This window comes from Passer montanus, unplaced genomic scaffold, assembly GCF_014805655.1.
Source record: "Passer montanus isolate IOZ18808 unplaced genomic scaffold, ASM1480565v1 scaffold10, whole genome shotgun sequence".
Lineage (NCBI taxonomy): Eukaryota > Metazoa > Chordata > Aves > Passeriformes > Passeridae > Passer > Passer montanus.
This window is the reverse complement of record NW_024356505.1, coordinates 3,166,103-3,182,002: the sequence shown is the minus strand read 5'-3', so window position 1 is coordinate 3,182,002 and position 15,900 is coordinate 3,166,103. Positions and strand designations below refer to the sequence as shown.

The following is a 15,900-nucleotide window of genomic DNA, read 5'->3' as shown; positions in this document are numbered from 1 at the left end:
TTCCCTGTTCCAGTGCTCAACAACTCTCTGGGTGAAGTACCTTTTCCTAATACCCAACCTAAACCCCAACCCAGCTTCCTGCTGTTTCCTTGGATCCTATCATGGTCATCAGAGAAAAGCGATCAATACTCGCCCCTCTACTTGCCCTCCTCAGAAGTTGCAGACCATGACGAGATCAGCCCTCAGTCTTTCCTTGATAATTTATTATTAAATACAGCTAAAAGAGTCAGTAGAAATACACATGTGATGGGAAAGTTTATCACAGATGACTCACACCTATCTATCAGACCAACAACACATCCACTTTTTTTTCCCCCTGGAGAAGCACATGGGACAGAGAAAAATATGATTTTGGCTGAAGGCTGAGGGCAAAGGAGTAGTTGAAAACACTGGTATTTCTATTTTTAAGATCTCTCCAGGCCTAACCTGCTTTATTACCTGAGACATTGGTTCCTCCACACCTGGGACCCTTCACAGACTTACTCCAAAGCTATGTAGCACTAGGAGAGAGCAGAAGTTTTGTTGTTACATATATGACTGAAATGTATATTAGTTCAGCAGATAATGGTGACAGTAGGATTCTTCTCCTGCACTTGGCAGTGGTGAGGCCACAACTTGAGTGCTGTGCTCAGTTCTGGACCCCTCAATTCAGGAAGGACATTGAGGGACTGGAGCGTGCCAGAGAAAGGCAACAGAGCTGGTGAAGGGTCAGGAGCATGAGTCCTGTGAGGAGTGGCTGAGGGAGCTGGGGAAAGGAGGCTCGGAGGAGACTTTATTGATGTCTAGAATCGCCTGAAAAGAGGCTGTAGCCAGAGGGGGGCCAGCCTCTTCTCCCAAGTAACAAATGATACAGCAAGAGGACACCGTCTTAAGCTATGCCAGGTTCAGATTGGACATTAGGAGGAATTTCTTCACAGAAAGGGTGATTAGATATGGGAATGGACTGTCCAGGGAGGTGGTGGAGTCACCGTCGCTGGAGGTGTTTAAGGAAAGACTGGACGTGGCCACTCAGTGCCATGCTCAGGTTGTACTGTTCTGCCATAGGTTGCATTCGATGCCCTCAGAAGTCTTTTCGAACCTAAACGATTCCGTGGCTCTGTGATACGCCACAGTGCCTGCGGGATTGCTTGCTTTGTTCGACAGCCCCGCTTACCCTCAGCCGTCGCGCCCTCCGCGGAACTACAGTTCCCGTCACGCCGCAGGGGCGGAGGGAGAGGGGCCATGCCCTGACGGCGGGGCGGGAGCGGGGGCGGGCGCCTCTCGGAGCTCTCGGCCGCTGTGGCGGGGCGCGGGCGGCGCTGCCATGGCGCTCTCCGCTGGCCCCCTCAAGGTCTGCATCGTGGGCTCGGGCAACTGGTGAGTGCGGCGGGCCCTGGCGAGGCGGGCACCTCGGCGGCCGCCGCGGCCCGGCTTTCCCGGCGGCGGTGCCCGCCCGGGCCTTGCTGTCGGTTCCCGCCCGGCGCCGCGGCCGCGGTCCCCTCGGGTGGCGGCCGTGAGGCCACCCGGTGCCGGCGGTGGAAGTCGGTGTCGCCGGGCCGTGGCGGGCTCTGGGTCGCGCTTGTTCCATGCGGGAGGGCTCGTCCTGCCGTGCCCGGGGGCTCGTCGTGCCCCCGGCTGCCTCGGTGCTGCCGTGACGTACTCGGAGGAAGAAGCGGCAGAAGCGAGCGCGCAGTTTCAGTGCTTGTAAACACCCGCGTGTCCTGCGAAGAAGTTGTTCTGGGATATTTTTAACCTGGTGTTTGTTGTGCGCTTTGTCCGATATCAGATGACGTAGACATTAAAGATGCTGTACATTTTAATTTTTTTTTTTTCGACTACGCCCTGCCTGTAGAGCTCCACTAAGAACCTCACTTGTCTACAGAAGTGTTCGGGGTTTTCTCTGCTCTGTGCCTATTTTCAAAGTCAGTTCTAAAAAAAATTGCGCGACACTAGGTTATTTGAAATACCTTCTTTTCCTTTTCCCCCCAAATTGATTGAGGCACACTGAAAGCTTGAGACAAGGTTTTATTGCTGTCTCTATCTCTAGTTTATAATTAGACTTAAATAAACTTGCTTCTTCATCCACTGAAAGCAATAGACCTACTTGACATCATTCTTCCAGAGGAGTATCGTGTTAATAACCCTTTGTCTTCTTTAGTTACTTCTTTTTCTTACACCAGATCCCTCTTTACAATGAATAAATTAAGTACAATGTGTTATAGAAATAGGTCTTCACAGTTTGTCACTTCCAATTACTAATGCTAAGCACACATTACTCGGGTAGCATTGGCTTTTAAGACATTAAACTCAGAGGAATTCCTTGTAGAGCAAGGCACTGTGTTTTATTAAACCAAATTTGCCAGTCTTTTGTCAGGATGATCTTAGACTTGTTGTTCACCCCCTGCCCACTCCATGCAGTTGGCTTTTGCTGCTGTTAAAAATACCAGCAGCTGCCAGGTTTTATTTTTCTTTGTGATCTTTGTGATACCCTTGTTGAGGGAATAGCTGATGTTTCAGTGCAGCATCTCTTGCTTTCCCTTTCACCAGCTTGCAAAATGTGTGCAATGCGCTGTATATCACAAGGAAATTATGCAGTTAGACCTTGTCTTTTAGGAGTGTGATGACTGTTGTTCTATAGTTGAAGTCTAGAAAAAGTTTCACAGGAAGTTTGACTCCATTTGTATTTGATTCACTGTGAAACACTTGCGGAAGCAAAAGGATTTGTAGATATTGCCTACTAGCAATAACCATATGCAAATGTATTTTGTTTTCACCTCACTGGATTAGTTTAATAAATAAGAAAAGTTCCTGCCTAATATAATAGCATGTGTTGGTGGCAAAATGCCCATATCTCCTGTGCTGAGAGAAGGAAAAAAGCTGTTGCCTGATAGTAGCATTCTCTCTTCCTTTTGGGGATAAATGTATTTAAATAACTCAGAGCTTCTTTCATATATAATGGCAGGGGTTTTCATGTGAGTAAAGCAGAAACCAAAGTAATCAACTATTGAAAATAGTAATTCTTGGAGAGGTGGGTGGTTTCTTCCTCAAAGTCCATGGGATGACAGACATCGAACGCTGCCTGCAAAGAGCACTGTGATTCTGTGTATGAGCACTGTGTATGTGCAACCATTGCACTAAATTGGACTAAATTTGTATACCTTGTAAGTGCCTTTTGAACTGGGGCCTGTGGTCCTAAAATATTTAATTAAAGTGATAGTATTTAATGCATTAAAGCAGGTAACTGGAAGGAAATTGAAGCATTTGTAAACATCTGATCATTGATCTGTGGGGATTATATATTTTTGAAGCCTGCACTATAAGAGTGTGTGATAGATGGTGCCTAAATTGTAAGTCCTAAGTAGTTGATCTGAGTTTGGCATCTTCAGCAGTTTGGAGACAGTGGATTTTGGGGTTCTGTGTGAGGTGATTCCATCAGACAAGTCTTCTCATAGCCCTCTAACCTATATCTGTGATGAAAAAAGCCCTAAAGGAGTTTGGCAGGACAGTAGCTTTAGAAGGGTTAAGGCAGTCACCTTGGTTAAATAACTACTTCCAGTCAGACTTGTTTTGTTGGTTTGCTATAGGAAGGTCACCTTAACAATGAAGTTCACTTGGCAGGGGTCACTTGACACCTGATGGAAGATCATGGGACAGCACAGATGGCTCAGCATGGAAGAGCAGGAGCTGTGCTGTCTGCTGGCCTTGCCCTTTTAGGGTTGCTCAGCTGGTGGATCAGTGATTCTGTTAGGATCTGCTAATACAGGGCATAAAGTAAGGTGTCTGGAGTGATGAGAGAGTACACCCTGGGAATATGCCTTGGAGCCCTGGGATTCCAGGACAGTGCCCAGAGTCATTTAAAGCACTGCAAGCACTGCCTTGATCATGTACTGTAGCCTGTTCTGATAACAGTTCCAGGGCAGGTTAATGAGGTGAGCACAGCCACAATTTATCCCTCACTGTTTTCTTGGAACCAGCCTTTATGTAACCCGATTGCCAAACTTGAACAGAAACCATAAAATTTTGGAAGAGATGGGAAGTTACTGGACAGCGGGGTTTTTTTATGCAGGTAGAATTTGTAGGAAACTGGGAGGAACTGTGGCTTAACTGAGGTCATTTTACAGGGACAATGGTAGAGCTAGATAATTGTATCATTTGCACTTGTGTGTTGTGACCTCCACTGCTGCTGTTATCAGGGCAAGTTAAGGAGCTTTTTGGCTTTGTACTTTAGTTAAAAAGTGATAAGGGGAAAGCAGGCCAACTGGGAAATGGTCCTAAAAGAGTGGTTGCAACATCATGGGAAATGATGTGCCAGAGAAGCCAGTTAGGAGAATCTTCTTGAATTCAGAAACTAAGACTAGGCAGATCTTCACTTTTCCTAATACTGCATTCATAGGATGAAAAATAAAAGCACAGGCATTTAAGTGTTAAATAGTAATGGAATTAATGTCTCACATAAGTAGTACACACTGCCAGACTTTCTGCTGGCAGACTAAAAATCCCAGTCAGAGAGTTGCTGAATCAGTTATTTCTGTCTTGCTCTATCACCAGCAAGCACAGAGAATTTGTAGTGAAGTTGAAAGCAGAAGGCAGTGGGTTTGCCAGGATCCCAACTTCATATATAAATCTGTAGGAGTAGATGTGCTTTTGTTCAAGGAACTCAAAGCACTGTCTGAGGAACACATACTTGTGCTGTGCTGAGTGTGAGGTCTGCTGTCTGTATGGATCTGACATTTGGAGGCTGAGCTGGTGAGCTGTACAGCAGGGCAGCAGAAACCATGCTGGATGAGCTTGATAGGAGATGGCTTGCAATTGTATTCTGTATCACCTCCTGAACCTAGGGGCATTTTTAGTGTATGAAGTGCTATTAGAGAAGTAAATCCCAGTCTTTTAAGACACACAGTTTTATGGTTTGACTATAAAAGGTCACTTAGGGTATTAAATTTTTTCTGCTGCAGCTTAGAAAGTGACCTTAGCCATGTGCTAGCACACATCTTTAATACAGCCCAATGAGTTGTGCCATATCAAAAGCTCTTGAAGCAGAATGAACCCACTTTGTTCAGTTGCCAGCTATGGGTTTATTACAAGTAATGTCTAATATAAATTTAGGGGATTGTGTGAGTATAACTAGACTGGAAAAGTTAATGTTTTTACCTCCTAGTAAAGTGTGCAGTTTGCACACACACACACACACACCCACACACACACACACACACACTAGCCTCAGATCATTACTCTGTATTTTTATCTCTTAAAAATTTGTGTGTCTCCTTAGTAGGTTATCAGTAATTATGAAGCTACCTCCAATTCCAGGAAAGGAACTTAGGTTAACAGGTTTAATAGAATGATGAAAGGGAAGATTGTATTCTTCCTCCTATTGTAATTGTGATTAATTCTGTTATTGCTTAGAGATTTGAGAAGTAAAATTGATCACTGTAATATAGATCTCCCTGTATGCTGTTTTTGGGGAGAGTATGAGGGCAACATTAATGGACTTGTCTGCCTGTAGTTTCAGAGGATGCTGTTAGAATAGTTTAGTTCTGTGAGGTTGGCTGCACAGCCATGGAGCTTATAACTTTTGGAACATATAGATTCTTGGCATTCAACGCCTATCAGTATTGTACAACAACTTATGAGTCAGTCATCTTAGCAAAGAAGCTTCTCATCTCTTGAAGGTGAAAATGACACATTTAATAAAATTTAGTATGTCACTTTTACCTCAGCTTTGAAGATACAATTAATTTGATTTGCAGAAATACAGTAACTTAAACTCTCAGCAGATAGCCGATAAGAAAACAAAATAAGTAAGGATATTTCAGTAAATGCTTCAGTCCAACCTACTCTAGCTGTAGTTGAGAGACAGCAGCAGGTGTGAATGACTAGTGTATTTTTCCACTTATTTTACTAGATCAAAATGTTTTATGGTAGCTGGTCAAATAAAAAAAAAAAATTCCCGCATTTGTGATTGTTTTAAAAAAAAGTTGGGTTTTTTTTCTGCAGTGAAACAGTGAAATCATAATTTTTTAATACTCTTTTTTTTCTTTTGTGCAGGGGTTCTGCAGTTGCCAAAATAATAGGTAATAATGTAAAAAAATTGCAGAAGTTTGCTCCCACAGTGAATATGTGGGTCTTCGAGGAGAATATTAATGGGAGAAAACTGACAGATATCATAAATACGGATCATGAAAATGTAAAGTATCTCCCTGGATGCAAGCTGCCAGATAATGTGGTAAGGTTCAAAAGCTAAATTATAGTTATGGAGCAGAGGGAATATTGCTTGTACTGTAAATGGACTTAGAAATTTGTTTTGTTAACACCTCTAGGGTCTATAATATTTCAGACTATGCTATTTTACTGATGTCATCAAAAACTTGAACAAGTAAAATTATGTAATTATGCAGTTAAGTAAATCCAATTAACTCTTTCTTCCTCTCACTATTGGTCTTCATGTTACTTCAATTTCTGTACAAGAAAGCAAGTGTGAAAACAAGAGCAAGATTAACAGCTTTGACTATACCCATTAAAAAAAAATTGGCCTCAACCTTGGATTGGAGCTGTGGGTCTGGGAAGTCTGTGCTACTGTTTATTTTCAGTGACAAAATGCAGTAGTTTGTAGCAATCAGCATGAGACCAAACTGCTCGAGATCAAACTGGGGAGATTCAGTTTGGGCCTTCAGAGAGATTTCTTCACAGAAAGAGTGACTAAACATTAGGATGGGGTGCTCAGGGAAGTGGTGGAGTCACCCTGTGGGTGTTTGAGACAGGAGAGGTGTGACACTCAGTGCTGTGGTCCAGTGGGCTGGGTGGTGTTTGTTCCAAGGTTGAACTCAATAATCTTAGAGGTCTTTTCTAAACTAATTGATTCTGTGATTCTACTTGTATCAGATACCACTTGTATGTAGTGTTAATTTTGGAAAGTTATGCAGCCTTTCTCTCCCATAACTACCCAGGTTGCTATCCCGAACCTTCGTGAAGCGGTACAGAATGCAGACTTGCTGGTTTTTGTCATTCCTCATCAGTACATCCATAAAGTCTGTGATGAAATCACAGGACAAGTACCCACGAAAGCGCTCGGCATAACTCTCATAAAGGTACAATAAATTCCCTGCATTAATGACTGAGAATGTGTCATGGAATCTTCTAAGACAAGGTGACTTGGTATTTTGATATGCAAAGTCTCCGTGCGTTATTCACTTGATTGGTCCATTAAACCTTTCTAGGTGTAAGATCAGAATTTGTCTTGGTCATTAGTGGGTTGTTACACAGTGCTTGCAGGAAGAGGAAAATTAGGCTCTTCACAAGACTTAGAAAGGAAGAAAGGAGTCGATATGTGTTGCACCACTAAGCATTCCAGTGTTTTATTTGTTATTTCCAAAAGCATCATTAGATGAAGAGCAGAGCACAAGCATAATGCTTTGATTGTTAATGCACATCCCACATGCTGAGTTGATAATTTCAAGAACTGCTGAGAGATTTTCATGTGATTGAGAGGATAGTGCTCTTGTTCATGTCAGATATTATGTTGCAACAAGAGAGTCTGTTCAGCATAACCCAAAGACAGTTTGAGCATAGGAAATAGGAAAGGGCAGAGATGTGGGAGGCATTTCATTGGAGTGTTTGTAGTTTTGCTGGCAGAAAAATTTTAGAATGTGGATTAGCTTAGTTTTGGGATTGTTTTTGGGTGGGCTTTCTTCCTCTGTATGTTTAGCTGAAAATAATAAGCTATTCCCACAAGGTTTGGAAGATTTTGGTTTGTTGTTGCCTTGTAGGCCATTTTCTCGGCACACATTCCCTTGTTTCCTGTCATCTCTGGAAAATCATACATTTATGTATCTGTGCTCAAAAAAGAACAAAAAACCTCTATCACTGCGTACTGCAAGCTTGTCTCTTTAGTTTGGCTCATGAAACCCACAAAATCTATTGTTTTGTCAGTGCTAACTGGTGTGTTGCTGAGGGGTATGAAATGCTTCCAAAGTGTTCTTACTCCAAATTGTAGCAAAACTCTTCATATCATAGAAGGGTAAAATAAGGCACTGTTAAAAGTGCTCGAAATAAACTTTATTCTCCTTTAATTCCCTAAATGTGATTTGTGTTCTCCTAGTGATAGGAGTAACTAATGAAATTGCTTGATTAAACAAGCATTTATGTCAGCATATGTGAAGTCAGGGTCCTGGGGCCTATATTCCTTTGGAATTGCTGTTCTGAGTACTAATTACCGGTTCTCTAATGGAGTATTGATTAATGGCTATATTTGACAAAACAAAAAAAACAAAAAAAAAAACACAAAAAAAAAGGGGGGGGGAGATGGAAGGGGAAGAAATACTTATATTAAAAAAAAAAAAAGTCAAACTCCAAACAGACAGAAACCCCCAGTAAAACAAAAAGTCCATGCTTAGTGTGGTGGTAGAAGTGAAATTGTGGCACTTGCCATGCAGTGCAGAGTTGGTTACTGGGCAGCTTCCCACAGTCACATTGCAACACTGCATCCATAGGCAGCCTTTCCAAAGAAATGCTGTGAGGCCCCTTAATATTTTGCAGGAGAATACAAAGTATCTGTCAGTTTTTATGAAAAGGTATAACTGAAAAGGCATAACATAACATCATTAAAAGTATCATTTGAGAAGAAATGGTAGAGATTTAACACAACATTCTTTCCTTTACTTTTGCATATTCTTTAGACATGCTGTTTTCATCAGTGTCATAGTTTTTGGGTCTCATGCTCAATGCTAATGCTGTTAAAGTGGCTTGTGTTAAGTTTGATAGTTAAAGTGCAGTTCTGCTCTGAAAAATATTATTCGTGGGACGTCTTGTTTCTGTGCTTTCTAAATTGCCTGTCAAGTTAGCAGTGTGTCATCTTTTAGTCTTTTTCTTGTTTTTGGTTTTTTGGTGTTTTTTTTTCTTTCTGACAGTCTAATCTTCATGCAGAGCCTAACGTCTGACAATAAAACTGAGTCTCTGGGAAATAAAGACATTTATCTGCTGTTTAATAGTAATTTCCATTAAAACTTTGCATCTGTGTTGTTTTACATTAGCTCTTTGTCTATGAAAACCTTACAAGTGACTGTGTGGCTGTGGGGAGAAGAGCCATATAAAACTTAGAGTGCAGTACAGCAGTGAGCATAGGATGCAGGCTAGCTGAAAGTCATTCAAAATACTCTTCTGGCAAGCTCAACATCAGCCTCATTTTGATTTCCTGGTTAAAGCCTCCAGGGATTGCTCTGACAAGCATGTTAGGATGCAAGCAATGAGGCTTTGCAGACCATTGCTGCCCAGTGAAAATGCCCATGGTGGAGCCTTGGTTTTGCAGGGAGGAAAGAAGGGGTGTTTAGTTTTTATTCTGTCATTCAGTACTGGATTTAACTCTACAAGAAACAGCTCACCTTGACTTTGTCAGGAGTTGCATCTGTTTCACAATGGAGCAGAATCTGGCACCTAAGCCTTTCAGCTCTCCTTTCACTTGCATGAATAATTGTTGTGTAGGTATTTACATTTTTGGAGTTGTTCCCAATGTGTGCATGCTTTTCTGTTTATTATTTGCCTGCTAGGAAGAGGGGCCTTACAGTTATTTTGTGGGGACATTTTTGGCACTCTGAGGGAAAAATGTAACATGTATTGTGTGCTTGCTTTCAAGTTGTTTCTGTATGGCTCATTAAAGATGAGAAAGCAGAGCTGTGCATTAAGCAATAGAAATTGAAAAATAATGCAGAAATGCAAGCATTAGTTTAATTGGCAGGTTTTATACAGGCATTTCTGCATATCTCTTCATTGCACCATGTTATTTAAGGAGCAGTACCTCTAACCTGTGGAAATTACTGCCTGCCTGAAATGTCACTACTGGCAGCATACAAGTGTGTATGTATATGTGTATATGGAAGTAATACAGGATCACACTTTTTGCCTGTAAATCATGATTCAAAATTACTAATTCCTAAAATTCCTCAGCAGTAAAAAAAAGTATTGTATAAAAGGTGGTATATTGTGGGAAAGAATGGCTATTTCAATAGCTGGTCTGCATACCCCTGTAATAAAAGCTGAAAAGGATTCTGCGTTTAGCAGGCTGGGAGAAAAGAGTTTTATGGGAAGAAGGTGATCTCATTTGGAGTTCTAGTTCAGGCAGTTCAGGGTACCAGACTCTCTTCTTCTCTGCAGCATTAATATGTGGGGTGATCTTTTCTAAGGCCCTATTTCTGCCCTTTTTCACACTTTGTAAAGAGTGCATTATAAATACAGATTAAAAATATCCATATAAATTAAATTATTCTCAGTTGTTCAGCTTTCTACATGTCTATGAATGGCTGTTCCTTTTGTATTTCTGCTACTAAACTGTTGTTGGTTATACACTGGGGAACCTGCCTCTTATATTTCAGTTCAGATATCTCTTCACAAAACAAATTATTCTGATACCATTTTGTGAGTTTCAGTGCAATTTCAAATTTAAGTTCAGGTCTGGTTCATAACTGATAAATTGGTTATGCTTCACTGATTGAGGATATACTGGTAATAAGCCCCTGATTTCTGAACTAACAAAGCAGAATATTCAGCACTTCTTAAAATCAGGTCTTTGAGGATGGAATTGAAACTGGTTTCAGCATTAGAGTTTAGTCCTAATTTTTAAGGTGCTACCTCCTAAAATTCTAAGACATCTTGGAGAGGTCAAAATAGCAGAAGTGCCTGTGGTAATACACCTGTCATCTTTAGTCTCTGTCTGAATAGTCCTTGTTTCACTTCTCACCTGTGGACAAGACTAATTGTGTTCTGCTTGCATCTCTACTGTGCCTAATGAATGACTTTTTAGTAATTCCATTTAATGTTGGCTGCAGGGAATAGATCAAGGCCCGGAGGGACTCAAACTGATCTCTGACATTATTCGAGAGAAGATGGGAATAGACATCAGTGTGCTGATGGGAGCTAACATTGCCAATGAGGTGGCAGCAGACAAATTCTGTGAAACCACAATAGGTACTGTTCCACGCTGTAAGAATATTTAAAACATGCACCTGTCCTCACAGGTGCACACTGAATAGCTCAAATTTCACTGTTTTCAACAGTAGCTGACTATTACCAGAAGCTGTTGGTTGAATTTCCTAGAATGTTTATACTTCCAAAAGTACTAGGACAATACTGGGAATAGAGGGAGAGAGAAGAGCACAATTTTACCTATTCTTACTAGGGTTATAACCTTACCATGTGAAATACAAGCATGTTTTTTGTCACCCTTCATATAACAAACTGCTTCATTTTATTACTGTGTTTAAGATTTTTCTTGGGTCTGAATGGTTTTACATGGATAAACAATTATAAATTCTGTACTCCAGCTCAGATGCTATTGTCAAAGATAGTACTTTCATGCATGTTTGTTTTGGTTTGACTTTTTTGTTTGTTTTGTTAAGGTATCTTGTTTTAATTTCTCAAAATACTTCATTCCCACAAAAACTAGAAATTGTTTTAGTTCTGTGTTGATGTCTGCACACCTTTGCAGCATGAGGATGTGCCTAGTCTTGGGTTTTACAGTTTCTAAAAAGGCATGTGTGTGTGTATATGCATACAGGTACTCATACATACTCATACTTTATAGCACAGAGTTCATATTATGTTTTTTTTTCACTATTAATTTTTAGAGTTTTGTGCACTGCTAGCTTTGTAACATCTCATTCACAGCTTTTGCATTGAACTTAATTTTGAATGGTCGAAGAGCATCCTAGTGTTTAAAACCAATTGTCAGGGGCAGCATGCTTGATTAATAAAGCAGCTTTGACATACCTTTATCAGTAGGTATTTTTTGGAGTGCTGACTTTGAAATAATTGGTACAATTGCTCCTACTATATTCTTAATTCATCTCTGTTTTATTATTTGCTGTTCTTTTTAAAGACAGTGATCAATAATGGACAGTGAATTAAAGGATTTTTTATTTAGAACCTGTTGCTGAGCAGACAATAAATGGTGAAAAAGTCCTGAATAACTCAGTGCAGAGCTTTTAAGTGCAATGTCAATGTGATTGGTCCCTTAGAATAGGATTTCTGTTTAGGATTAAGATAGAACAACCTTATCTCTGCTTTTAGGCATTTTGCCTTGCACAGGAAAGGCTAAATAACATCCAAATAAATTATTCCTTTTTTTTTAGCTTTCCTTTCTCTCTCTCAATAGGCTGCAAAATCTTGGAAAATGGCCTTCTCTTCAAAGAACTCCTGCAGACTCCAAACTTCCGAATAACTGTAGTAGATGATGCAGATGCAGTTGAGCTGTGTGGTGCTCTGAAGGTAAGATTAACAGGCTGCAGGTGATACACAGATTAAATAGTGATCCTTGTAGAAAAAAAAAATGCTATTTCCATTAAAAAATATGTTCATTGTGTTTTATATAATATCTAAAACAGCCACATAACATTTCCAGAAGAACCAGAGGGAAAATGAGGGAGCAGCATTTTCTGAAAGCTGGCTTTTAGATTTCTGTCTCACCATCTGCCAGGTTCTCTTTCTACATCTTCCACTTAGCTTACACACAGTCATGAAGCAAGTATTGATTTCATCTAACTGGCCAATACATTTCTAAATCTATTTTAGTTCCCTTTTTCTTTTTGCATTAGTGTGTTCACCAATAGAAAGGGAGAAAGAGTTTGGTGTTAATGCTTCTTCTCTGTTGACAAATGCTTCATTGACTGAAGCAATTGAACACTCGTGTCCATATTTTATGGACATATACTACATAAGGTTTGTGTGGATAACCGCATACAGAAATTACCTGAATAAGAAAAAAGTTATTTTGGACAGTTACTCATCCAAATTTTTTTTCATAACAAAATTGATGCCAACAGGAAGCAAAGGCTAAAATAAACATTGCTTAATGGCTCTTTTTTCAGGTTGATTTATAGGCCATTTGTGAAAGGGAGGCATTAGTTGTTTGGCACCCTAGCAAACAATACAGTAGCTCACATTATCTGATAGCTATCCTGAATAATTTCTGATGGGTGAAATGGTTTAATTACTTTGGCTTACTTATTTATTTTTTGTGTTTTGAATTATTATTTTGTCTGCCTTTGGTTTTGCTGTTGAAATTTTCTGTAAACTAAATTAATTGGCTTGCAAAGCTACCACACCAAGCAATGATGTTATAAGATAAGGAACTCTGATTCCTGCTTAGTGAGAGTAGCTGGATAGATATAATAGCTTTTTTTTTGGTATGTTAATTTCCTTAATTTTATCTTGACAGCTGTCATACTAGAAGGCCTGAGAAAGAGGAGGTTATGGGTCTGTGCACTGATGGGATTAGGTGTTTTGAGGCAGCATGCTTTGGAGTTACTGTATGGATAGAAATTTCTTGAGATTATGGAACTTGTAATTCAGCTCCACAACCATTGCTTTAAAATGCTCTGGTGATGTGAGAGGTTACCAGAACAGAAATCCCTCTGTATAGACCCTTGAAAAAGTTTTGCAGATTTATTTTTCTTTGAAATCTGCTCACCAGGATGTTTTCTGACTAGCTTAAATTCTTGTCTGATTAGAGGAGTTCTGTCCCAGGAAATTTTCGTTCAGACAAATCTTGTGAGAAGGCATTAGAGATGAGCACACCCATCAAACTGGGCAGGTAGTCAGCAGACACTCAAAACTCCACTGTAAAGGTCTAAGTCAGGCAAGATACCAATATTTCTTTGGAACTGCAATAGAATTTAAATAGATTGTTGTTCTTGACCTGGAAAGATACTAAGGTGAGACTTTCAGGGATTTTTGTAACCTTGCTTTATTGCTCTCTTCTGCTTCATTATTCATCATGCATCCTGCAGACTGAACTGTCTAGTTGTATTTCTGAAAAGGTGTTTGTATTCTGTGTGCTCTAGTCATTTCATATTGATTGCAGTATATTTTATTAATTGAGTTGAGATTTCCAAAAAATGTGTAGTATAAGGTCCAAACAAAAAGTGAATTAAGGGTAGATTAACTGGTTTAAAAGTACTGTAGGTTTCTTGCATAATTAAAAGGCAAAACTGGTATAAAGTGTCATAGACCCCTCATTCTAGTATAGGTGATGTCTTTAAACATAGAAGTCTGCCTTAATCTAAAAGAAAACATTAATAAAATAGTATTTTTAAAGTAATTTTTCATTTAAAACCCTTTCTAGTTTATCCTAAATCTTGTGGTGGCAGCATGTAAATAATGTCCTGAGCTGTTTTATTCTCAAATATTGAAAAATTTTATTAATGCACTGGGAGCATGTCTGGCTCTGAAAGAAAATAAAGAAGCTAAAATTAAACCTATGGATAAGGTTTCATTGCTATAGTGCAAAGCAAAATGCAAAACTCAGATATGAATAGTGGTTTTTCTTAGAAGCTGTACATATTTTCTGTTAGGAGAATTGTTTGCTAAGGTTATCAACCAGAGCTTTGCTTTTTTATCATTCATCTGATAGTCTTTGTAATAAAAATTTGAAAAGTAGACTTTTTTTTTTTTTTAGACTGAAATCTTATGTGTAGCTTCAGTCAGCTGACAGTTTGTTAAACTTGGGAAGTTACTTCAGTAAAAATTAGCTTTTTAACTTTCTGGAAGGAGGAAGTTCCAATTTCAGAAGGTGACAGTGTCATGTTGCATTGAGACATTGGCATGAAAAGAGAGGCTCTACTCTCTTTCTATAGCAGTGCCAGTTTGAAATGTCAGTAGTGGCACTGCAAACTGCAACAAGAAGGACGGGGTAAACAGGCAAACATGTCACTCCAGACTGTCTTTTTGGATGTGGAAATAGTAAAAGCAATTCCTGTGTTGGTATTTAAAGGATGAGAAACCATACACTATGGAAAACAGTATATTCTTCCAGGTTCTGCACTTTTCTGCAAATACCAGCTTAGGAAAAGGAGACTTTCCTGTTATTACTGGCATAATGGACTAGCTGTTAAAAGCCTGTACTCTACCTCACTTTTTATTTCTGCAAGCCTTTCTAAACAGAGAAGATTTTCAGCGTGGGTGGTTGCCTAAAGCTTGGGAAAAAATACAGAAGAGTAACAAAGAATGCTCTGAGCACAGCTTTCCCTTACAATGATAATTACAGGTTTGAAATTTGGTTTTGGAAGCCTATTTGAGTTCAGACTGTAATATTAGGTAGTGCAGCTGGGTGATCATAGGAGAACATGTGCTTGATTGCTGTTTATATTTGGATATGTATGTGGATATCTATAGAATATCCACTTCATTTACGTATTTAGATTTGTGACAATGGGCTGGTGGAGATATAGTGAAGTGCAGAAATCAGTGCCGTGAAAAAGCAGTCTTGTGCCAGCTTGGAGACTGGCTGAATAGACAGTGGCAGTGACTTTGCAAAATCTGATGGTACTGAGGAGGAGCAGCTTTCTACTGTAACCTGGCTGTTGGAACAAAAAGTGCTTGGCATGTTCTTTGTGAGGATATTTTTTTCTTTTGAGGACTGATGAACATTTCACATTTGTCTGCTGACCTTTTCTAAGGGCTGAGAACAGAAATTGATAAAGTTGAAATCTGGATAGTTGTTTCAAGGTGCCCAGTTGGCTTTACAGGCAGGATGACTCAAGGCCACCTACAAGTACACCTGCCATTTGCCAGATGAAGAATGGGCCTTCCTAGAAAATGTTTAAAGGTTATGTCACCTAAAAATAGTATGTGCAGCTATGCTCACATATGGAGGTGCTGTTGGATACTGGTGGATGTGATACTGCAGAACAGCATGGACCTAAGGTTGTCACCTCAGAGGTGTCCTTAGAGTCCTTACCACTTGTGCCAGGCTGGTGTTAGAAGCAGCACAGATGTGAGGCCAGACTGAGCTGGGGTACAAACCTGGCCACGTCCTTAAAAGGCCATGTAAATACTGGTTGCTGCAATCTTGGGGGTAAACCATACCCCAGTTTACCTCACTTACCTAGTGTAGCAGTGCAAGAGGTGGCTGAGAGAAGGAGGATTGAGAATCTA

The 15,900-nt window shown here is 40.0% G+C and overlaps 1 protein-coding gene across 2 annotated transcripts in view; it reads left to right on the top strand.

Annotated features, from left to right (window-relative positions):
• The first annotated feature begins 1,110 nt into the window (after positions 1-1,110).
• The window catches only part of GPD1L (glycerol-3-phosphate dehydrogenase 1 like), a 40,071-nt gene continuing 25,281 nt past the window's right edge, over positions 1,111-15,900 (top strand). The window contains exons 1-5 of one of the 2 annotated variants that reach the window (XM_039706056.1): positions 1,111-1,356; positions 6,028-6,205; positions 6,927-7,067; positions 10,797-10,935; positions 12,122-12,234. In XM_039706056.1, the coding sequence (XP_039561990.1) occupies positions 1,304-1,356; positions 6,028-6,205; positions 6,927-7,067; positions 10,797-10,935; positions 12,122-12,234 (624 nt within the window). In that variant the 5' untranslated portion in view covers positions 1,111-1,303. The remainder of the gene's footprint in view (positions 1,357-6,027; positions 6,206-6,926; positions 7,068-10,796; positions 10,936-12,121; positions 12,235-15,900) is intronic. The other variant, XM_039706046.1, reaches the window with a different exon arrangement.